The 23,082-nt window shown below is 39.9% G+C and overlaps 5 protein-coding genes across 5 annotated transcripts in view; 3 read left to right on the top strand and 2 right to left on the bottom strand.

Annotated features, from left to right (window-relative positions):
* The window catches only part of LOC311355894 (uncharacterized protein), a gene marked incomplete at both ends in the record, with an annotated part of 2,377 nt that extends 959 nt beyond the window's left edge, over positions 1 to 1,418 (top strand). The window contains 3 exons of the mRNA XM_084475709.1: positions 1 to 192; positions 326 to 413; positions 1,405 to 1,418. The exon at positions 1 to 192 is cut by the window's left edge and continues 246 nt beyond it. Of these exons, the coding sequence (XP_084331835.1) occupies positions 1 to 192; positions 326 to 413; positions 1,405 to 1,418 (294 nt within the window). The remainder of the gene's footprint in view (positions 193 to 325; positions 414 to 1,404) is intronic.
* LOC311355169 (xin actin-binding repeat-containing protein 1-like) lies at positions 879 to 7,038 on the top strand. The gene is made up of 4 exons (XM_084474896.1): positions 879 to 1,114; positions 2,221 to 2,342; positions 2,768 to 2,812; positions 3,129 to 7,038. Exon 4 carries the CDS (start codon positions 3,134 to 3,136, stop codon positions 7,022 to 7,024), a length of 3,891 nt encoding a protein of 1,296 aa, XP_084331022.1. The 5' UTR covers positions 879 to 1,114; positions 2,221 to 2,342; positions 2,768 to 2,812; positions 3,129 to 3,133; the 3' UTR covers positions 7,025 to 7,038.
* A 737-nt stretch (positions 7,039 to 7,775) lies between these two features.
* On the top strand, positions 7,776 to 9,126 carry LOC311355170 (LIM domain-containing protein 2-like). Its single transcript, XM_084474897.1, has 2 exons — positions 7,776 to 7,939; positions 8,267 to 9,126. Exons 1-2 carry the CDS (start codon positions 7,785 to 7,787, stop codon positions 8,421 to 8,423), a joined length of 312 nt encoding a protein of 103 aa, XP_084331023.1. The 5' UTR covers positions 7,776 to 7,784; the 3' UTR covers positions 8,424 to 9,126.
* A 612-nt stretch (positions 9,127 to 9,738) lies between these two features.
* LOC311355892 (solute carrier family 22 member 13-like) lies at positions 9,739 to 20,087 on the bottom strand. Its single transcript, XM_084475707.1, has 4 exons — positions 13,051 to 20,087; positions 11,800 to 12,001; positions 10,458 to 10,630; positions 9,739 to 10,160 (listed from the first exon to the last, which is right to left on the bottom strand). Exons 1-4 carry the CDS (start codon positions 13,433 to 13,435, stop codon positions 9,922 to 9,924), a joined length of 999 nt encoding a protein of 332 aa, XP_084331833.1. The 5' UTR covers positions 13,436 to 20,087; the 3' UTR covers positions 9,739 to 9,921.
* On the bottom strand, positions 19,319 to 22,788 carry LOC311355891 (solute carrier family 22 member 13-like; the record flags this gene model as incomplete). The annotated part of the gene is made up of 7 exons (XM_084475706.1): positions 19,319 to 19,397; positions 20,286 to 20,480; positions 21,007 to 21,174; positions 21,301 to 21,407; positions 21,514 to 21,634; positions 22,005 to 22,121; positions 22,778 to 22,788. 7 exons carry the CDS (start codon positions 22,786 to 22,788, stop codon positions 19,319 to 19,321), a joined length of 798 nt encoding a protein of 265 aa, XP_084331832.1.
* Positions 22,789 to 23,082: the final 294 nt, after the last annotated feature.

Raw genomic sequence — 23,082 nt, 5'->3', positions numbered from 1 at the left:
AGAGCGGAAAGCTGGACTCTGCCTTCCAGAGCCAAGATGACCAACGCCACACCAGTGGTGAATGGACACGCAGGAGAGAGACAGACCGCACAGAGGAAGAAGGCTGCTCCTTCAGCTGATGCTGATGGACATGCTAATGTTGATGCTGAGGCTAATGATGTCAATGCTAATGCTAACACAAAAGAACAGGAGGTAAGAGATATGTTGATCTTTAGCTTTGTCTGATGGCAAAGGCTAAAATCAAATGCACAATATATAAAAATATCATTTATAATATTTTGAATATTTGCATTTCACAACATGTTTGTTAATGATGTATTTTCAGGTGGTTAAGAAGCAACAAAGTAACAACAGAGAACAAAGAAAATCTATTGGTGCCATTGACCTTGAAGGAATTGGTTCATCCCATTACGGTAAAAACGAACAAACTATTGTTCCTACTCAGCCATACATATAGGTATGGGTGAAAATGGAGTAAAGTCCCCCAGGTATCAAACCTGGATTATTGAAATCAGTAATTAAGTGAATTACAAGTTTTTTGCTCCCCCTCTTTCAATAAACAGTCTGTCAAGAATGTGAAAATGAGTCAGTTAAGGTAAAAAGCAGAGTAATAATTCTATAATTCTTGCAGCACAGGGCTAACTCATTCACAGTTTTCATAACCTACCGAAATATGTTTATTTTCATCAACAACAACAAGCAAATGAATGCGATAGGTCAGCAGTAAACAGGAAGAGCTTAAGGAACTGCCTTGTCACCATGTGGGTGGTGCACAGTGATTGACACCACCTGCTGTTGCTGGCCCGCTGGGCTGTTCACGGGTCCATGACACAAATAGCCAGGTCACTTCTTGCTACAGAGAGTGCGGTGCAGGGGACTATATCAGGGTCAGCTGTCTCTTTATCAGACGTGACTAGAAAGGCAGGGGCGTCACGGGAGATAGATGGGCCACAGCAGAGCGCTCTATAGTGTGACAGGGTAGCATACGTAAAGGTTCATCAGATCCCCTTTTGAAATTGAATTGAATGGACAATATATATTCATAAGCGGATACATTTGCGCGGGGGTTTCGACGCGAGCCGAGAGGACAGGGATCGGAAAGCCGTTGAACTCTGTGAGTAATCAGGATTTAGGTTGGTTCCCAGAAAGCATACAATGGGGAACGTGTGGTTTTGACATTTAACATGTATTTCTATGCAGCTTTGTATTTTCCTTGAAGAGTTACAGTGCTAATTACATGAAAATCTATAGGACTGCTTTGTTTTGTATTTGTCATGTATAGTGTAAATAGTTAGCTTGACATGAAATCACTATTGTTAAATAAAATATCAAATATCAGTATTTTGCCATTTATATAAGGAATAAAAACTTGTGTTAGGTCAAAATTTGACCTATTTATTCCAGCTGACAGCAACTAGTATGTCTTTTGATGTCTGGCAACTGTCTTAAGGCATAGGTTTTATTTTGTACATTACGTATATTAAGAAAGGATAGAAGACAATTTTCTTTCGACTACAATATAGACAGATTCTGTGTGTCTGTGTGTGTGTGTGTGTGTGTGTGTGTGGGGGGGGGGGGGGGGTGTATGTGTCTGTGTATGTGCAGCATGAGTGTCAAAAGAGTCGGGTGTCTCCCTGCCTACTCCACAAGTGGCGAACATTTATAACTTGTGACCCATGTGACAGCTGTTAAGAATCAATGGCAGAATAAAACAAGAATGACTATTGACATAGCAACCGTAGCAACTCCTGTTTGCTACTGCCTGTCTGCTGATGGGAATCCAAAGTGAATTGGGGAACCGAGTGGATTCAGTAAAGCCATTTATTCTGTCCTTGATGATTATGGTTTTGCTCAGCTGGATGTGAGTTATTTCCAAAAGAATTTCACAAGACAATCGTCACCTAGTCACATGACCATCACAGAAAATACCGCCTCTATGTTAACTTGAAGCAGCTTCCTGTCGGGGTTTGATTCGAGGTGCCCTGGATCTTTTTACCGACAGATTAGTCTAGAGACCCTTCAAAGATGGTAACAAATGATGGAGTGATGTTTACTGTCCAGGCATAATTCATGATGCGATGTTCATGTAATTTCCATAGTTAAACTTAATGCTTTCCTCAAAGGTAATGACACTGTTCACAGTGTAGGCCTACCCTGCAAACTGTGTGTAAAGTATAAGGTGATTCATGTCCTTAACATACATTTTTGTATGTTTCCCAGATGATAAAAAGAGATCCTTTAGCCCGACCAGGGAGACGCTACCCATTTCTGTGAAGGCCATATCTGCACTTTACCTCTCCCAGACGAGGGCTGTGGCACAAAGAAGCAACAATACACAACTTGTAAGTTGTGATTTGCTAAGTTGGATCCATTCTTAGATATCAGATGGAGGGATAGGACGGTTGCTGGTTGATTCCCGGTTGATAGGATCTGGGTTTGCCTTGCAGACATCCCTGTGCAAGCATGCCCACCCGCTCATTAACGACATGCATCTTAGAATCACATTGAATAAAAGATGTGGCTCAATGCCTTAGGTATTACAGGTTGTATAGTCCAGTTAATTATTAATTCATTATTCTCACACTACACACACAAGTATGCTGCATATGTGCAACATTCCTCCATTGCAGTAAATTATCCTTCGAGGATAATCATAAATTAACTTTGGCATTATGAGAGGCTGATGGTTTTCTGTTAAAATGTTCTACAGATAGATAAGTATGATGACTATGTGGTATGAGAACATTTACTCATTGATTTCTTGCAGGCAAAAGATCAGTCAGAAAGTGCAAAGCGAACTAAACCAATCAAGGTAAGCAAAATTAAACCCTTAAAAATGATGCATGGTAAAATATGGTGGTAGTAGTTTTTAGGACTACGCAATAACATTACAATAACATGGCAATGCATGTGAGAAGTTTGGTAAGTTTCAACATCATGACTGATGTGATATTTAATTGTCATACTGAGCACACTGGGCATGTGTTGGTTTTCTAACCCTGGCACTTGGCATTCCTCTGAGTTGGCATGGTAACGTATAAACTTGACTCAAGATCCCTCGCATGGTGGTCAGATTGACTACAAGGATGACACATATGGGACACTGACACTTCTGCTTTACTGTCCAGTCAAGATGGCCGAGGACGGTCAAAGAGCAAAAGACATTCTGGTTCCACCACGTTTGGACGGCCTTGGGCCAAGAGGGGGTGGAGGAGACATCTCTCGGGGGCACGTCCAAACACCCAACATGCCATCGCACCCTGCCAAAGTAATGTTGCAACAGAAGCGGCAGAAATGTGAGCTGAGGAGACTTCTCAAACACACTCACCCAGAGCTAAAGACTCTGGGAGGGGTAATGGATGAGGAACTGGCTGAGTTTCTCGATTTAGAGACAGCTGGAGAAAAAGGATATGAGGGAGAGGTCATCTCCAGAAGGCAGATGTTTGAAAACTGTGCAGTGAGCAACCCCCAGGGTGACCACGCCCCCAACCAGCCTTCAGAAGAGGGACCAGCTGAAAAAGAAGAAATCATGAGAACATCTGCCCTGTTTGATCAGCCAAGGTTGCAGCTTCATGAAGATGGCACCAAGGTCACAATGGAGGTCCCTGATCTCCAATCAGAGGGCGAGGAACAGATGGTTAGAGTAGATGTACAGTCCACCAGGAGGATGTTTGAGAGGCAGTTGGTGGAGACCTCATGGTCAAGTCCAAAAAAGTTCAAAGGTAAATCGAAGGACACAAGTGGAATGGTGCAAGACCAGAAAATAAAGAATAGCACACAAGAGAATAAACGCAAAAGCAGTGAATTCTCCGAAAATCTGAATCATGACAAAGGAATGCAAGCCCCTTATGAGAACCAGTCCACAAGCCTCAATACTTCACAATGTCTGCCAACCTTTATGGAAGTCCATACAAGTGAAAGTCTTTTTCAAAACAACCCTTTTATAACAAAAAACATGGAGCGAGAACCATCTCAGAAGGCCAACCCTCAAAACAACACCTCACCCAACATTGACCTTACTGAAGCCAGCAGAGCAACTGAGAACTCACTTACAGCTAATGTTAAAAACAGAGCCCATCTCTTTGATTCAATGCCATTTGATAAGATCCAGCACCAAAACAATGAAGAAATTGAAACAACAGTGGAGAGAATTAATGAAACACTAAATACCCTCAATCATTTTAGAGCAATACATTCACATGGGTTCATTATTGAAGTGAACGAGACTATGCTAGCTAAAAAGGCTAAATATCTTCTCTCCCAAACCGGGCCAAAGGTGAACTCCGATGATGTGGCCGATGGTGGTGCTCAGAACTTCATTGTGCAGCTGCTGCCAAGGGCAAAGCTGAAGACTCAAGTTATGTACCTGAAGGAAAATAAACAAGGAAATGTGGAGTTGACCGTTGTCGACACCCCTGTCTACCAGTGTCAGTTCAACCCCAACCAAGATGTGGAGTTGAGAACAGTCAATGTGGTCCAGCTTATAGAGGATATGCTTATCCAGGACAACTCTTTCAGTAAGGGAGTGATTATTCAAGAGGATGAGAATGGATATTCTGACGTTACTGTGTATTCTCTCAATAATTACGCGGATGGAGATGTAAAAAGTTATTGCCCTCCCCAAGGCCATTCTACAATGACAAACAGAGTAGAACCTACAATGGTTGAGGATTTAAAAAACATCCATTATATTATAAAAGGAGATGTGAAATCAACCATAAGCTGTCTCTTGGCATCAAATGAGGATCGAGTTGTCACAGAATCATTCAGACCTGATGTGCAGATGAAAGGAAACGTGAAACTATTCAGGAACTGCATTGAGAAGGGTGATTACGAGTATTTGAAGACTCTTAAGGCAGATCCCCCAGAGCAAGAACTATCCGGAGTCTACATGGACCCTGATGGTAAAATAGGAGAGCATCAACGGGATGTAGGGGGAATAGAGCAGGCTACAGTAGAAAAAAATGCACGGCCAAACAGGTTGTCTGCAAATGAAAGCTGTGTCCAATCAAAACAACTGACGCATGATGATGCTGACCGCTCAAACATGTGTAAAGACATCAATTATGAAGGAAGGATGTCTTTTGACATATGTGACAACAGGACCACCTCATGTCAGGTGCCAAACACCCTGAATGAGTCTAGCCCTCAGGAGCAACCGAAGATATGTGACTTCAGGACAGCTCCACTAGAGTTAACTCTATGTGCCGATGAACAGGATGTGATCCTTCAAGCTGAGTTAGTTGAGGCTGTAGATTATGAAGATGAAATATCAATTCTTCAAGCTGCAATCCATAGTCTTCGACAAGTTACACTTGATGCTAAGGCTCTACATCGTGCAACACTAGAGAAGGAACAAGCGTTAAGTCAAGAAAACCCAAAGCAACAGATAACTTATAGAGTAGAATCTGATCTTAAGACTGTAGAAATACAACCAGGAATCTCTCAAAAGAATATGGAAGATGATAAGATATTCTGTGAAAGAGAACCATTTACATCCGAATCCAGCATTGCCACAAAACATGAGTCAGAAGGACAAACCAAACATATTAGACCTGCAGACCTTCAGTCTAAAGAAAAGCATTCTACTGATATTGGAGCTCTCCAGATAGATTCTCTCCATTTAGAAGCTGTGAATATGTCAGCACAGAGTTCTGCAACAAAAGGCCAGGAAGAAGAAAGTGAAATGGTTGGTAGTCTTCAAGCAGCCTTAGATTCCTTGGCAAGATCAAGTGTTAATGTCAGCAGAGGTGATTTTAGAGCAGCCATGATATACAAAACATCAAGCAAATCAAAAAAGAAACGCATGAAAAATGCGGATGAGGCCTCCTCTAAGGCCACAGAAATACAGTTCAGCTCTTCAACAGAATCTAAACCAAAACCATACGATACATTTAGTCCTGTAGCAGTGGTCAATCTGGCCACTGAAGATGTGGATGGACTAAATGCAAAATTAGCCTGCCCAGATAAAACTGCCAAAGACCCAGAAAAACACAGCACCTCAAAAAACAATATGGTTTGTCCTAAACCAGCCATTCCACCTAAACCTGAGCATTTAAGGTTGAAAGGGGATGATAGGGATGATATAGAAAACAGTACTGCGGTAGCTGAGATGAAAATACATTGTAGGGAAGAGCAATGTCTCGGGGTATCAATACCAAGTAGAGATGTGCCAGAGAGGAGTATGTCTGGGAAAGCCACCAATTTAATTTCAAGTCCTTCTGATTTGGAAAAACCTGAAGAGAAAGTTGTTGAAGCTAGTATAGGTCAGAAATTGCAAACCAAAAATCCAGTTGAAATTACTGATGGGGAAGTAGATGAAGAGAAAATCGATTTCCAAGAGTCTCTTAAGAAATTCGACCAAGCAATTAAGGTTTCCTTGAAAACTGCACCTACCAAGCCAAAAAGATTGAAAGCAAACCAAAACAAAGGCACAATATCCAAACAGACGCCTATGGACAATGTGACACCCAAGCAACAACTTACACATCTGTCATGCAGTAAGTCAAATAACCAAGTTGTGATGCGAAAAAAGAAAGTGAAAATGGAGACAGAAGAGGAAAGGCGCCTGAGGCTGTCCGTTCACATGGATGAGATCGTCAGAGGAAACATCACCGCAGCCACGGAGATATTTGATAATTTGCGAAAACAAGAAGAACTGCAGGAAATTCTCAATACCGTGGAAGAAATGGAACAGGACACCAGCGATGTGGATGTTGGGGCCCTCAGGAGGATATTTGAGAAGGTGCCAGCTTGGGTTGAAGGAGCTCAGTACAAGAAGGAAAAGCCAGCAAAGGTAGAACAGCCAGTGGAGAGGTCAAGGGCCCATGTTTTTGGAGATCTTGAAAGAGCAAGTGAGGAGATCATGAACCTGAAGGAACAGACTTTGGCCCGTCTTCTAGACATTGAGGATGCCATAAAGAAAGCTCTGTATTCTGTTTCAACTTTGAAATCAGACTCAGACATTGCAGGTTTATCAGGCCTGTTCAAAGAGTCTTTGGGGAAAGTGCATAAGGAAAATTAGCAGCAGACATAGTCTGAGGAGAACAGAGAGCTAGTCCTCTATGTTCACCTGCCTTCATCTCTATTGAGGCTGCCGTGAGGATCCACAATTGCAATGAATGGTGACTACGAAGTGCCCCACCGGTCAATACAGCCCGGAAACAGAGGAGAAATACGAAATAAGACAAACACAAACCTAAAATGTGACGGTCCAGCTCACTACAAAACAGGGTTAGCGTTAGAGTTCGCAGATGGGCTTCTTGTATATCAGTCCATCAAATAGCCCCTTTACACTACAATGTAAGATCAGCGTGATTGACCCCATACCCTGAAATCTGGCTTTGCATCAATAGTAGACCTTGGTTTTTAAAGATGATAAACATATAAAAAACATTCACAAATAATGTGTCAGGTCACCAGATATACCAAAGGCTTTATTCCCATTAGAGGTCAAATTTATCTTAAAGACTAGAAAAACATAGTATGTATCTATTCACAAATCAATAAAAGATTATCAACCATTTTCTTTCCCTCAGTCATACTGTAGGTTGCATTGTATTGCCATTAGGAGTTAAGAATTGTAGTTTCTTTATTGTTTGGCACGTTTATTTGTGTAATTTTAAAGATAGTTTAACTTGTTTTTGTAATTGGACTTTTTTGGTAATAATTGGTAACTAATTGTAATTGGATGTTTTTGGACCAGATTTGAAACAAAATACTCTTGGTGGTTTTACTCTTGATTGTTGTTAGTTGGGTCATAGGTAATCTTTTTCATATCACACATGCTTTTATTTATCCCTCAACAGTTTCAACCATCTAGTCAAGAAATGTGTTCAGCTTGCTTGAAACCTGTTTATCCAATGGAGAAAATTGTGGCAGACAAACACATTTTTCACAAAATGTGTTTCTGTTGTAAGCATTGCAAGAAAACACTAAGGTGAGGTAATGGGTACAATACTCAATACTATAAACAAACAAAGCGTTATCAAGACTATTCAACATTTTTTATTTATAATTACTTCATAATAAGTATATTCACAGCTTTAGGTTAAGGTGAGATAATCATATTGAGTCAACTCTAAATCCGGAAAATGTACAGATTTATTTTTGTTTGACGTTTATTAATTATGGTGGTATGGTTTTAGAATAAACTGAGATATCAGTGAACACAGCTAAATCTGTGATCTCAGTGTGGACTGTTCAGTTCAACTGGATAATAAAGATAATAAACTATAGGTGACTGACAACCTGTGTCCTATTGTAGCATCCAAAGTTACACCCCTCTGCATGGCAGCTACTACTGCATATTTCACTACCAGCAGCTGTTTAAAAGGAAAGGAAATTACGACGAGGGCTTCGGTCACACACAACACAAGACCCAATGGCTCCTGAAGACTACTGTCGATGAATCTGAGGCGTAACACATTATTTAAAAGTAGTGTGACGGTAATAATGATCTAAACTGTGGTGCGTCAATGCATACTTAATTAAAAGGCAGTGGTATTCAAGACATTTATTTTTCATTTTAAAAGGCTTACATTATAGTTACCATGACAACAACATGGATTGATTCACCTGTTAGAGCCTACATGTAAAGATTAGTTAACACAATTGATGGTTTAGGTTGACTGAACAACTCCCTTGCAGAAACATGTCAATGATTTTATTTCAGTGTGTACATTCGTTGAGATTTCTGCGTTTGTTGTAAGAATGATAAATACGATGAAGTGCAATGTTTCTTCTCAAACTGTACCTATTTAAAATCATCCAAAGAAGAACCAATTTAATAAATCCTAACAACTATATATTTGTAAAGTATGTCTAAATAATCTTGCAGATTTAAGATTTCATATTCAATAACATATTTACCTCTTGAGGTCATTGTGACCTCAATGTATGATTTCATAGTGGCAAGATAATTTATTATTTGAGATTTGCTGTTGATGAACAATGAAAATGAATATGATTTTTTAAGAATCAATTATTTCCATTTCTTTAACTTGCTTGCAAGGAAATTCAGTATCAGAACTCCCATCCAGTTGTTTTCTAAAAAGAAAGAAATTAAACATTTAATAAGGTAATATTTGTTTTTTTGTTTAATAAAAGGTGGTATTTTTGCCAGAACACACTTGACTTATTATTTTAGTACTTAGTCTTTCTTGCTTAAGGCTTATACTTACAGGTAGACTGCTGCAGACATTGGGGTTGGAACCAACAACCTCATGTACGTTGTTGTAAAACCACCATGTGTGTACTGACCTTTGTTCTGTGTGGTCCTGGAGTACCATATTGAGGGTCTCAGGCAGCAGAAGGCTGAGGAACCCGCCTATTAAGGGCATGGTGCCATAGAACACCATAGGGACGGCAGGGTGGTAGACCTGTAGTAGTCTGATGAGAGGAGCTAGTATGCCCCCGATACGACCACACATGAGATTTATACTAACCCCACTCTGCCTGCCAGGAACAAAAGATAGCAAGAAAAAACATGCAAATTATAAAGGACATTTATTTTGTAACACTAAACTATACTGAGTGAGACATTGATTTTAAGTGTAGTAAAAACTTTCACAAGCCAACTACACAATCAACAGAAATCCATAATAAGCTTCTTTTTTTTGTTAAACCAAGAAATTGCTCTACAATAGCCAGCACACCCACGTTCCCATTTCCTCTCTATGGCCATATCTATCTGCACTACACTTTACACTTTTGAATGTATTTGTGTTGCGTCTTACCTTACAGTAGTCGGGTATATTTCTGCAGTGTAAGCATAGACAACGGAAAAGATAGCAGTGGATCCAAACTTCCCAAGACAAGCTATGACTGTCGTAACCACAGGAAAGCCTGGGGGTCAAAATGAATCATTACATATGCTGTATAAATATGCATTCAGCTGATATTAGGCTGCAGAAGGTTTGGCTAGTAGCTACCATTTGGAATCGCAGGCATCACAAGGCAAGCACTGCCAGTAAAGAACAAAGTCACGGCTAGACATTTTCTCCTCCCAAAGCGCTCAATGACTACAGCACTGCCGATGCATGCAGGAATGTCTACAAGGCCAAAAATGAACTGAGTGAGGTAGATATCCACGCCAAAACTGCCAACATTTAGGCTGATTCCATAGTACACCAGATTCGCTCCAAACCTAGAAACAGAAGTGACGTCACAAGGTAAAAGTTATATTGACAGAAATATTGTTCATATGCATGTACATTTTGCTGTAGCGCAAATCTTTATTGTCATGATTAATGATCTTCAATAGAGTTTCAAAATAGGTATGAGTCATACTCACCAGATAAAACTCATCACGACAACACGTTTTATTAAATATGACACCCTGAAAATGTCCAACCATGCTGCGCTTTTTGATACGTTGTTAGTATCCAAGTCAGCCTCCAACTAATCAAGGAAACAATCAAGGTTGTTTTTGATGTCTGCCAAGCATACTTATTGACCGTGGATGTGTTTGCTATTGAAGGAGGTAAAAGTGGTGCATAGGTAGCTCACCTGGCTGAGCATGGCCTCAGAGATTGTTCTTCCATTCACCCTGGCTGCCCTCAGGACCTCATTTTGCGCATCCTTCACCCTGCCCTGGGTCAAAAGCCAGCGGGCCGATTCGGGCATGAGCCTGGAATTTCATACAGATCAAACATAACTAAATCAGACTAATTACTGAAGTACAGAATTTTTCATAACATTTTGGGTCTGGACCCCACTTGGGGTTGTAGAAAATTTAAGATTTAAGCTTTAGAAATTTCATGGTGCATTTTTATAATTAAATTAAACTAACAAGCTAAAGGTTGAAAGTTCTCATTAAGGTCTGGTACTTTTATTAGACTGCCTTCCCTTGTGGTAAATGATTCATATCAAAAGTAAATTACTTAAAACATGATAACATAGGCTATTGTGATATAATTAAGATTATAGTTAGAAGTAAGAGGCTAAGGGTTACACTATATATCTGTATATATCATACAGATCAAACATAACTAAATCTGACAAATCACTGAAATACAGAATTTCTTCCAAACATTTTGGGTCTGGACCCCACTTGGGGTCGCAGAAAATTGCAGATTTATAAGCTTTATACATTTTATGGTGCATTTTTTAATTTAATTTTTTTTAATTATATAGTTAATTAAAAGTCAAAGGCTAAAGGCTGAAAGTTCTCATAAAGGTCCGGTACTTTTATGAGACTGCCTTCCCTTGCGGTGAATGATTCAAGACAAAAGAAAATTACATATCACTTGGTGTATCGCGGAATGGCAATGGCTAACCCTATAATCATGAGAAACATTGTGATATACTTAAGATAGTTAGAAGTAAGAGGCTCAGGGTAACACTGTAGAACAGAAGGGTTCACACACCAGTATACGGCTAGAAGTACCAGGATCACAGGGCTTGAGAACACCAGGTGTATAATCCTCCAATTACGGATAAAATAGGCAACGCCTGACATCATGATCAGTCCAACAGAATAAAAGCAAAGTCCAGAAATACTGACAAAACCCCGTTTTGAGGTACAGGTCCACTCCACCCCTTTAAAGCAATAACACAACAAAAATCATCAGTCATTTCACTGAAAGATCTGTCCCTGGAATACGATATAAAAGTAAATAACAGAGAATAAGAAGAACAAGAATGAGAACGAGATAGCAATCTTACCACTAGAAGCCACTAAATTCTAAACTAATTTACTTATCAATGATTAATGTGTTAATCATTATTACTTAATACAATATCTTCCAAGTTACAGTTTACTGAATTTACCTGATTAGAAGAAAATAAGGTCAGGTCGTATACTTACCTAAGACATATGTAGTAATCCAAACACCAGAAAGTGCAGCACCAACTACAAATCGAAGTGCATTGTAAACATAGATGTTTGGTGAGAAAGCAGCGGCAATACCAAACAAGAATTGGAGAAGCAAACTGAGTAGGGCAACATTCCGACGGCCAAACCTGCAAAAATCAAACGGAAGAACAATGGATTCATTCACTCAAAATATAATGATGAACTTACACTATTCCAATGGATACTTTTTACATTACATATTTAATTTACCATGTTTATTCAAATCATAAAATTGGAAATATTTGTATAACATATATACTTTTTTTTTTTTTTCGTGATGTGAGAAGCAAGAGCCACAAGGAGTCTTAATACCTGTCAGACATTGCTCCAAATACCAGCGCTCCAAGCAGAAGTCCTACAATGTAAATGGACTGTGTTGCCTCGTTTAAACTGCTGTCGTCACACACTAGATTAAACTGGGGAAGATGGAATAATACAAAAATAAAAAAACTGAATCTGCAGTTGCCTGCAGACACAAATGTATAACTTGAAGCCTGGCAAGATGGATTATATTATATTATTATTATAAATTAACACATTAGCAACATCAACAAACTAAGAAACAACTAATAAAGTAGGTCTGTGCGATTAATCAAATTTTGATCGCGATTTTGGGTCAAACGATCTCCAAACTAATACAATCGAATTGAAACATTTTTTAAATATAAATGTATATATATTAAAAAAAAATTGTTTTATTCATTAAATGTTCTATACAAATTGAACTGCTGGATACATTTTTGCACAATTTTTTCAATTTGCACATTTTCGATTTGAACATTTTGTGACATTTTTTAAGGGGAAATTTAAAAGTTCTGTTACAAAGATTTTTTGGGGAGAGAAATGCTGGATAAATGCATCATGTTTTCATATCAAAAATAATCGTTTGAATAATCGTGATTTCAATATTGACCAAAATGATCATGATTATGATTAACTCCAAAAGTACCAAATACTTGAGTTTACATTGTGTAAATAAAGACAATGACTTTGACTTGGATTGTATTACTTTCTGAATCTCCATAGTAAGTATAGGTCAGGCCCCTTGTGGTTGGAAATTAGATAGTGTACCTTTTAATAAACAAGGATTAATGATTACACTAATATCATATATTATCAATGTCAAACATTTGATGACAAATTTCTGTGACTGAAACAACATTTCTGGATTATAAAAGCAAATTTTGAGTTTCAGTCGCTTACCTCTGTCATATAACTGGAAGTGCTTTCAGGCGTTTTGTAAACCCATCCTTTATTGCAATTTGTGGTACTATTAATCCCGTATGCTTCAATCGTTTCCAAATCCAAATCCACAGGTGTGAACATCTTGCAGCTGTCATACCCCCCATCTTCTTTAGCGGGGATGGTAAGGTTGAGTTGCTTTTCATATGTTAAGTTAGGGCTAATGCCAATTATCCAGTCAGTGTTGCAGTGGTACGGGAAGTTCTGTCCAGTAAAAACTGAAAGAAAGGTCTCCGCACCAATTAAAATGTTCAAAAGAAGAACTAACACTGTCAATCGTTTCTGGAAGAATCCAAATCCCCCAATTTCCTCGAGGATAAGTTCAAAACTGATCATAATGATACCAAATGAAGCCCTTCCTGTGTGTGAATAAGTAATGGCCTGCTGGAAGCAGATTAGGAAGAAGAAATTAGTTGCAAAACTGCAAATCCAGCAGCAAGTTTGTTACAGCTCATCCACATTCCCACTTTCCACTGAGTCCTGAAGGGTTTGTCCTGGATGTGGTGCTTATAATGTCTGCTGTGAGATGAATTGACCTTTCTACAGCAGAGTGCATGAGCTATATTAGTAATAATAAAATAATATTGCCATAGTAAGCTATTTAACCTGATAGCCACTATCTCTATCTTAGATTAACAACTCCAAAGCTCCAGTGGAGCCAGCTGAATAACAATTCTCGGACTAGACTAGTGCCAACGCACACCTTTTAATCAATTGTGACATTCTGTTATTTTTCCGGGGGAACCAACAGAACTCTCTCACGCTTCGTTGAAATTGTGTCAGGATTCAAGGGTCCATTAGTCTACCCTTAGTTAAAGGATTACTTTAACTAAGAGATGTATTATCCTATTATTTACTATTCTGGTACTTTTACTCAAAATACCACCTTTTATTTAATGTGTTACTTGGTTTTTGTATGTAACTTTGAATCATAATTTTGTCATTAATTTTTGACCATAGCACCAAGTAATATTAACTTAAGTAATATATTTCAACTCGAGTTACTTGCTACTAAATCCAACTCGCTACTAAATCCTTGTGAACGCGCTCGCCCATGCCAGAACGTTTATGTACAATCTTGCCCTCATACCCCTCCTTCTCCCTCTCCCCCATACAAGCCTGTGCTAAATTTCACTATAGTTAGGTAGGTTGCTGCCTTAGCTGTTGTTACACTTTATTTTGTTGTTTATTTCACTAAGGTGCTTCTGAAAATGAACACAATTATCAGCTGTTTATTATTTTCAACTAACCAATAGTTGCCATGCATTTTTTAAATGTCATTGCACTTTGAGCTCTGAATAACAGTAAAAGCTAATAATTGATTTGCATCCATAGTATACTACACTTTCCATTTAACAATTACCCCTATAACCAATAAATTGACTCATTTTATAATGTCATAAAATGCTCACACACTAGCTGCTGTCAGACACACGTCTGACAACATGATGGGCCATATGTGTGAACAACATATCCTGACATTTGTACCCTGAAAATCTCCTGAATAATACTACCCCTGAGGTAGTATTTTCTCCGTAGGAAATGTAAATTACCTTATATGTGAATGAGGAGTAGAAAGTCTGTATTTCTCACACCACTTGAGTGGGCATGTTGATGACGCTTCTGCATGTCATTGAGTGGCGCCCTAAATGATAATCAGCCTGTTACCTTTTGTTGGCACTGCTTTGAGTCATTCGTGGTGGAAGCTAAAAGATAGGTCTTATCATAACCCTAAAAGTACACATCATACAATAAATTACAATACATGAGTTCACAGCTGCACACGTATAGAAAATGTTTTTTGTTAATTATTATTACTGACAACACTCAGCTGAACATTATAGGGTCCTGCTCTCTTTCTCTGGTAACGCAGTTGTTCACAATGCCTTTCTTCGTCTTTGTCGTTTCTTCTATTTGTCTCTAACTCATGCTCCTGTCTTTCATCGATCGCTTTTGTCGATGCAACGGAATATATGATGCATCATTTTAGCAACATTTAAGATGATCGTGATAAGTTCTGCCCGGTCTGCCTCCTTTTGTCTATGGTCAAATCAAAACAAACTACAGTTACAGCGGCCACACTTACCCCACCTCTTGCAAACTTAGACCCTACGTCATATCCCGCCCCTTGCAAGCCCACCCCACTAAACCCCTGTTGATTCTACTGATGTCTAAACGACATTGATGTCCGCATATAAAGCATCAAGTGTGAATCACCATCAGGGTCGAATCTCCTGATATACAAATGCGGCAAAAATGTGTGAAAACGTAGTAGGTGAACCAAAATGTTATACGTTGTAACATTATAGGCAAAATGTTATTATATTATTCGCTCAGAAATTTGTTACATTATCGACTGGGGTTTCCACATTATAGCTATGGGTTTAATTACAACTAGAGGTTGAGCGTGGGCAACGGACGCGGAAACTCTAGTATAATATAATAATGATAATAGTTTTTTTGTTATGAGACAGTGAGAAGGGGAAGGGTTCCACCTTCTCACAAATGTATATCATGCTAGCAAACGTAGCCCGGTTCCATGCACATGGCACACAACACATCTCTGTGTGGCTGGACCAGTTATTTTTGTTGCAAGTATTATTATTATTAATTTTTTTACGGATTTTTCTGGGAGGGGTACGTCTGGGAAAGCCACCGATTTAATTTCAAGACCTTCTTAAAAAAAAAAAAAAACCTGAAGTATCTGAGAAAGTTGTTGTAGGGCAGAAATTGCAAATGAAAAATCCACTTGAAATGATTGAGATGGAAGTAGAGGAGAGGAAAAATAATTCATATTGCGACGACCACAGGCGTGGACATTGGTTTTGAGTGCCGAAAAAGGATCCTTGGAAGGGTCTAAATTTTATTTGTTATGCCGCTTTTCCACCGACAGTATCAGCTTGACTCGACTTAACTCGCCTCGACTCGACTCGGTTCCAGGTGCGTTTCCATCTAAAAAAGTACCTCTTCAATGTGGGCGGGTCGTAGAAAAGAACCTCTCCACCATGGGCGGGTCGTCATTAGGGAAATCGGAATCTGATCAAGACTATTTCCTGATTCCCGGGAAAGGTTATGATGGGAAATAAAATAAAATAAAAAGCGCAATGACTGCGCATCTATTGTTGTCATACGGTAACGTTGATGGAGGCGAAACTCGAGCCCTGGGAAAGGAACGATACTAAAACGAAACAGCGGAACGCTGATCCTCCGGAGTCAGTCCGTGGACTCCAGCCATGCCGGACACACACAACCACGCGCAGCCTAACTCTAGCCCCGGGAAAGGAGCGACACACACGGCGAAACGCTGATCAGTGTCCCCCTCGGGAGCGGGTTCGTGGACTCCAACCACGCCGGACACAACTTAACTTTGAGTGATTATTCCCATTTACAGCCGCTGGCCAATCAGTTACCAGCAGCCTGTTTACATCACACAAAAGTATCTACTACGCTTGGAACCTCGACGGAGGTAGTACTAAAAAAAAGTACCCGGTAATAGGTACTGTTGTGGATTTTGGTCCAGGAAAGGCCGCCGAGACAGGATCGCTTTTAACTCACTTTATTTGGTTAAGGTTATTGGTCTATTGTCTATCGTCTATGAAACAAAAGGAGAGGAATGGTATATAACACGCGCGGAGCGTCTCTAAGCTTTACATCTACGATACGCCGCCCAAGAGATTCTCTCTTCCAAAGGCGGAGTCTGAGTTTATGTATCCCAGGTGTTCTTCTTTGGGTTTTCTCACTTCCTGTGTGTGTCCGTTGCTGCCCCTAGTGTAAATGTTTTATAACTTTGTCAAATGTGTTCAGTGCTGCCCTCAGGCGATTAGGAGGGGAAATTACCTCTAAACTATGCTTGGTGCTACTGGATATGACTATGTGAGAGTATTACAGTAAAAATGTATCGCTAGGGAATATTACAATTAAAAAATGTCACAGTACCAGGTACTTTTTTTGCCAATGGAAACGCAAAAAAGGCGTGGCGAGTCGAGTCGAGTCGAGCTGGTACTGGCAGTGGAAAAGCGGCATTAGACCTTTCAAAGCCCTCCTGGCAGAGACATTGTGTGGGGGTTACACAATAGGCATTTTTACACTAGCCATGTCGGTACGGGTGCGGCTTGAAACACCCTGCAATTTCACTGTGTTCCCTGTGTAAAGCTGAGGGGGTATATTCCGTCTTCGTCAAGAAGGCTTTCTTGGTTCGAGTAGGCGGGACTACGCAGAGGGTAGACCTCTTTAGAATAATTTGCAGCCTATTTTTATTCAAGCCACTCCCATGCAAGAAGGAGCAGACGACATCTGAGTGTAGGCTACAAACGCGATTAACTATTTACAAGTGCAAAAACGTTCTTGATTTTGCTGAACACATGTTTGTTATCCCAACGAAAGTCTTGTAATGAAAGTTTCTGTACTACTTTCGTAGATAGCTAGATCTTTCACCTTCGTTTTCATGATGGTCAACAGCTCACGGAGACCGACGGTCGTGCCCATAGAGAACAACACACCCTGCGTTACGGGGGCGCGGCGCCCCTTTGTGGCCGGCAGGAATAGCCTGAAAACTGGCAGGGCAGGACAGCGGTGAACAGCTGCCAAAATTCTCAGGGGCCAGGAGCAGGAGAGCCTGGGGGTTTAAGCTGCGTCTTCAATAAACATGTATTTTTTTTTTTTTTTTAATGCATCTCCCACAATGCGACCCACGATATAACGGCATCCTGCCACTAGATTGCAGTGTTTCCAAATCGGCATTTATCTATAATGCCTCTTTTCCACCGACAGTACAAGCTCAACTCGCCACGACTTTCCATTTAGAATAAAGTACCTCTTCAACGTGGGTCGACATAGCACGCATGCGTGAAACTGCAGTTACGTTACGTTTTGTTTCTAAACAATGAAAATGATTTTTGCTGGGAATCAATTATTTCTGTTGATTCAACTTGCTTGCAAGGGAATTCAGTATCAGAACTCCAATCCAGTGGTTTTCTAAGAATAACAAATGACTTAGTGTGGCTCAACTTGGTTTGGTTCCAGGCACGTGTTTCCATCTAGAATAAAGTACCTCTTCAATGTGGGTCATCATACCACGCATGCGTGAAACTGCAGTTACGTTACGTTGTGCGAAAATGCAGATACCTTATCCACGGGACACAGACAGGGCTACACACAGGTGCGTCTCCACCTCTGTCACGGTCCACGACGTGTTCTGGCGTGCTGATCCTGCCATGTTCAATAATCAATCACTATTGTTGACTGAACGCTGATGCTAGTATTTAAAAGGTGCCGGGTGCTGGGCTCGGCCAGACGGACGGACGTGAGACTAAAAAAGTACCAGGTACCAGATTTTGGTGATCGAAACTAAATGACCTTAATCTTATTCTAAATCTACAAATAATCCCAAAATGTACAAGAGAAAAAAGTATGGAGAGGGAAGGCAATTTAATGAAAGTAGCAAATACATTTTTGTGCTTCAAGGAGAAAAAACGATATGTCTTCTGTGCTATGAGGCAGTGTCGGTGATAAAGGAATACAATTTACGTTTGACTTTTGGCACCAAACACGGCGCCAAGTATGCTAAATGAAGCCTGCAATTTATTTTTCTAATTGTCCAAGAATTAAAAGGCAGACTGAAATCACAGCAGAATATATTTACAAAAACTCAGCCCAAAATGACGCAGCAGTGAAAGCTAGCTTTATTGTGGCTGAGGAAATCGCCCAAGCTTCCAGGTATTTTTCAGAGGATGCATTTTTGTAGCAGTGAATGCTAAAGGTGCGTGAGCAGGTGGGCCCCTACCAGATACAGACTTTTCAAAATGTCAGTTTGTCAAGAAACACCTTCGCAGACAGAGTTAAGCACATTTTTGATGTTGTGGAGAGGTCCGTAAGTATTTTCGCTCCCCATATTCTTACAGTGTACATGGTGTGAGATGTGGTGTAAAATAACGTGATTCTGTAGTGGGAGCATAGTTTGATAAAGGTCCACAGATTAAATACCGAACACATAAGGTAGCATTTTTTGATAGGGTAACATGATTCGATAGAACTGCTATCGAGTCGTGCTACGGTAGCACAATCTGGCAAGGGAGCATAAATTGGTAGAACACCGTCCCTGCGTTGTGGCTGTGGAGCAGGGCTGACCTCGCGCCGCAACAGTGTGGGCAGTTGAGGCTGGTCGAGGACTGTGGATGGGCGGGGCAGCGCGCCATCCATCCTTGGCCCAGCCGCCAGCCGTCAGGCGTCAGGCGGCAGAGAATGAGCTCCAACGGATGGCTGGGGACCACCAAGGGCCAACGCCCCCCTCCAGTGGAACCTGGTGGGGGCCCCGATGGAGGTGGTCCCTGACCACACCCCCAGGGCTAGGGCTGACTCTGGGGTTTGGCAGAGGAGGGCCTATGCCGCCCGCTGCAGGAGACGGGCATCCCAACTAGGGAGAAAGAATTATTAAAATGTATCATTGTTAATGATTCTGGAATGAACTGAGAAATTGTACTTTATTTTAAGCTAGTAGTATACAAGATATTTATTTTTCATTTCAAAAAGGCTTACATGATCGTTACCATGACAACAACATGGATTGAAGAAACATGTCAATGATTTTACTTCAGTGTGTACATTGGTTGTGATGGCTGCGTTTGTTGTAAGAATTATTAAATGTAATAATGTGCAATGTTTCTTCTCAAACTGTAGCTATTTAAAATTATCCAGAGAAGAACCAATTTTGTCAATCTTACAACTATATATTTATAAAGTATGTCTAATAATTTTGCAGATCTAAGTTTTCATATTCAATAAAATCAGTAACTATTCTGTGACTTAAATGTATGATTTCAGAGTGGCCAGATAATTTATTATGAGATTTTCTGTTTCTGAACAATGAAAATGATTACGATTTTTGCTGAGAATCAATTATTTCCGTTGATTCAACTGGCTTGCAAGGGAATTCAGTATCAGAACTCCCATCCAGTGGTTTTCTAAAAATAACAGAAATGACACATTTTAATAAGGTAATATTTGTTTTTGTGTTTAATAAAAGATGGTATTTTTGCCAGCTCACACTTGACTTATTATTTTAGTATTAAGTCTTTCTTGCTTAAGGTTTATACCTACAGCTAGACTGCTGCAGACATTGGGGGTTCGAACCAACAACCTCATGCTCACTCCATGTACGTTGTTGTAAAACCACCATGTGTGTACTGACCTTTCTTCTGTTTGGTCCTGGAGTTCCATATTGAGGGTCTCAGGCAGCAGAAAGCAGAGGAACCCGCCTATTAAGGGAATGGTGCCATACAACACCATGGGGATGGCAGGGTGGTAGACCTCTAGTAGTCTGATGAGAGGAGCTACTATGGCCCCGATACGACCACACATGGAATTTATACCAACCCCACTCTGCCTGACAGAAACAACAGCAAGAAAAAACATGGATGGATATTATAAAGGACATTTATTTTGTAACACTCAAACTATACTGAGTAAGACATTGATTTTAAATGACAAGGAAACACTTTCACAACCCCACCACACAATCAACAGAAATCCACGATAAGCTTTTGTTTAACAACCAAGAAGTTGCTCTACAATAGCCAGCACACACACATTCCCATTTCCTCTCTATAGGAAATACTATCCATCTGCACTACACTTTACACTTTTGAATGTATTTTTGTTGTGTCTTACCTTACAATAGTCGGGTATATTTCTAGAGTGTAAACATAGATGACGGAAAAGGCAGCATTGGATCCAAACTTTCCAAGTGAAGCGATGACTGTCATAGCCGCAAGAAAGTCTGGGGGTCAAAATGAATCATTACATATGCTGTATAAATATGCATTCAGCTGATATTAGGCTGCAGAAGGTTTGGCTAGTAGCTACCTTTTGAAATCGCAAGCATCACAAGGCAAGCACTGCCAGTAAAGAACATAGTCGCGGCTTGACATTTTCTCCTCCCAAAGTGCTCAATGAGTACAGCACTGCCAATGCATGCGGGAATGTCTACAAGGCCAAAAATTAACTGAGTGAGGTAGATATCCATGCCAAAACTGCCAACATTTAGGCTGATTCCATAGTACACCAGATTCGCTCCAAACCTAGAAATAGAAGTGATGTCACAAGGTAAAAGTTATATTGACGGAAATATTGATAATATGCATTTACATTTTGCTGTAGCACAAATCTTTTTGTCTTGATTAGTGATTTTCAACAGTCATACTCACCATATAAAACTCATGACAAGAACACGTTTTCTTAAATATGACACCCTGAAAATGTCCAGCAGGCCTGCGCTTTTTGATATGTTCTTAGTCTCCAAGTCAGCGTCCAACTAAACAAGGAAACATCAAGGTTATTTTTGATGTCTGCAAGCATACTTATTGACCGTGGATGTGTTTGCTATTGAAGGGGGTAAAAGTGGTGCATAGGTAGCTCACCTGGCTGAGCATGGCCTCAGAGATTGTTCTTCCATTCACCCTGGCTGCCCTCAGGATCTCCTTTTGCGCCTCCTTCACCCTGCCCTGGGTCAAAAGCCAGCGGGCCGATTCAGGCATGATCCTGGAATATCATACAGATCAAACATAGCTAAATCGGACAAATCACTGAAGTACAAAATTTCTTCCAAACATTTTGGATCTGGACCCCACTTGGGGTCGCAGAAAATTGCAGATTTATAAGCTTTCGAAATTTCGTGGTGCATTTTTATATATATATTTTTTTTATGTTATAGTTAATTGAAACTCAAAAAGCTAAAGGTTGAAAGTTTTCATAAAGGTCCGGTACTTCTATGAGACTGCCTTCCCTTGTGGTAAAGTGCAGCACGAAATGTCAATGTGACATGATAATCATGATAAACATTGTGATATACTTAAGATAGTTAGAAGTAAGAGGCTCAGGGTTACACTGTAGAACAGAAGGGTTCACAGACCAGTATACAGCTAGTAGTAACAGGATCAGAGGGCTTGAGAACACCAGGTGTAGAATCCTCCAATTACGGACAAAATAGGCAACGCCTGACATCATCATCAGTCCAACAGAGTAAAAGCTAAGTGCAGAAAGGCTGACAAAACCCCGTTTTGAGGTACAGGTCCACTCCACCCCTTTAAAGCAATAACACATCAAAAATACAAGTCATTTCACTGAAAGATCTGTCCCTGGCATATGATATAAAAGTTAAGGGAAGAATAAGAACATAATAGCAATCTTACTGCTAGATTCTACTAAATTCTAAAATAATTTACTTATCAATGACTAATGTATTAATCCTTATTAAGTTAGTAATAATACATAATTAATACAATATCTTCCCATTGACAGTTAACTGAATTGACCTGATTAGTAAAAAATAAGGACAGGTCGTCTACTTACCTATGACAAATGAATTAATCCAAACGCCAGAAAGTGCAGCACCAACTACAAATCGAAGTGCAATGTAAACATAGATGTTTGGTGAGAAAGCAGAGGCAATACCAAACAAGAGTTGGAGAAACAAACTGAGTAGGGCAACATTCCGACGGCCAAACCTGCAAAAATCAAACGGAAGAACAATGGATTCATTCACACAAAATATGACGAATTTACGCTATTCCAATGGATACATGTTTACTCAAATCATAAAATTGGAAATATTTGTACAGCATATATACAGAATATATATTTTTTCATAATGTGAGAAGCAAGAGCCACAAGGAGTCTTAATACCTGTCAGCCATTGCTCCAAATACCAGCCCTCCAAGCAGAAGTCCTCCAATGTAAATGGACTGTGTTGCCTCATTTAAACTGCTGTTGTCACACACTAGATTAAACTGAGCAAGGGGAAGAGGGAAGAATACAATTACATTCATAAAAATCAGAATCCACAGGTTCCTGCAGAATCATTTTAGTCTTAGGGGTAGTATTTTCAGCAGGGTACCCACCCCTTGGTTATACCCTACCTCACAGAGACCCTCATTGATGCACTTTTAACTGCCCCAAACTACAAACTACTGTTTCAACATTTCACTTTT

Source organism: Micromesistius poutassou (assembly GCF_964030765.1).
Source record: "Micromesistius poutassou genome assembly, chromosome: 11".
In the NCBI taxonomy this organism is placed as follows: Eukaryota; Metazoa; Chordata; class Actinopteri; order Gadiformes; family Gadidae; genus Micromesistius; species Micromesistius poutassou.
This window is presented reverse-complemented; position numbering and strand designations above follow the sequence as displayed.

Bases quoted from the DNA above. Each gene is read 5' to 3' on its own strand.
- LOC311355169 (XM_084474896.1), top strand. From the start codon at position 3,134: ATGGCCGAGGACGGTCAAAGAGCAAAAGACATTCTGGTTCCACCACGT.
- LOC311355892 (XM_084475707.1), bottom strand. From the start codon at position 13,435: ATGATCAGTTTTGAACTTATCCTCGAGGAAATTGGGGGATTTGGATTC. The intron at 12,002-13,050 runs GAAACTCAAAAT...TTATATTTTGAG, and splicing joins TATGACAGAGGTAAGCGACT to TGAATGAATCCATTGTTCTT. The intron at 10,161-10,457 runs GTCAATAAGTAT...CTTGTGACGTCA, and splicing joins CAATAGCAAACACATCCACG to CTTCTGTTTCTAGGTTTGGA.
- LOC311355170 (XM_084474897.1), top strand. From the start codon at position 7,785: ATGCTTTTATTTATCCCTCAACAGTTTCAACCATCTAGTCAAGAAATG. The intron at 7,940-8,266 runs GTGAGGTAATGG...GTCCTATTGTAG, and splicing joins CATTGCAAGAAAACACTAAG to CATCCAAAGTTACACCCCTC.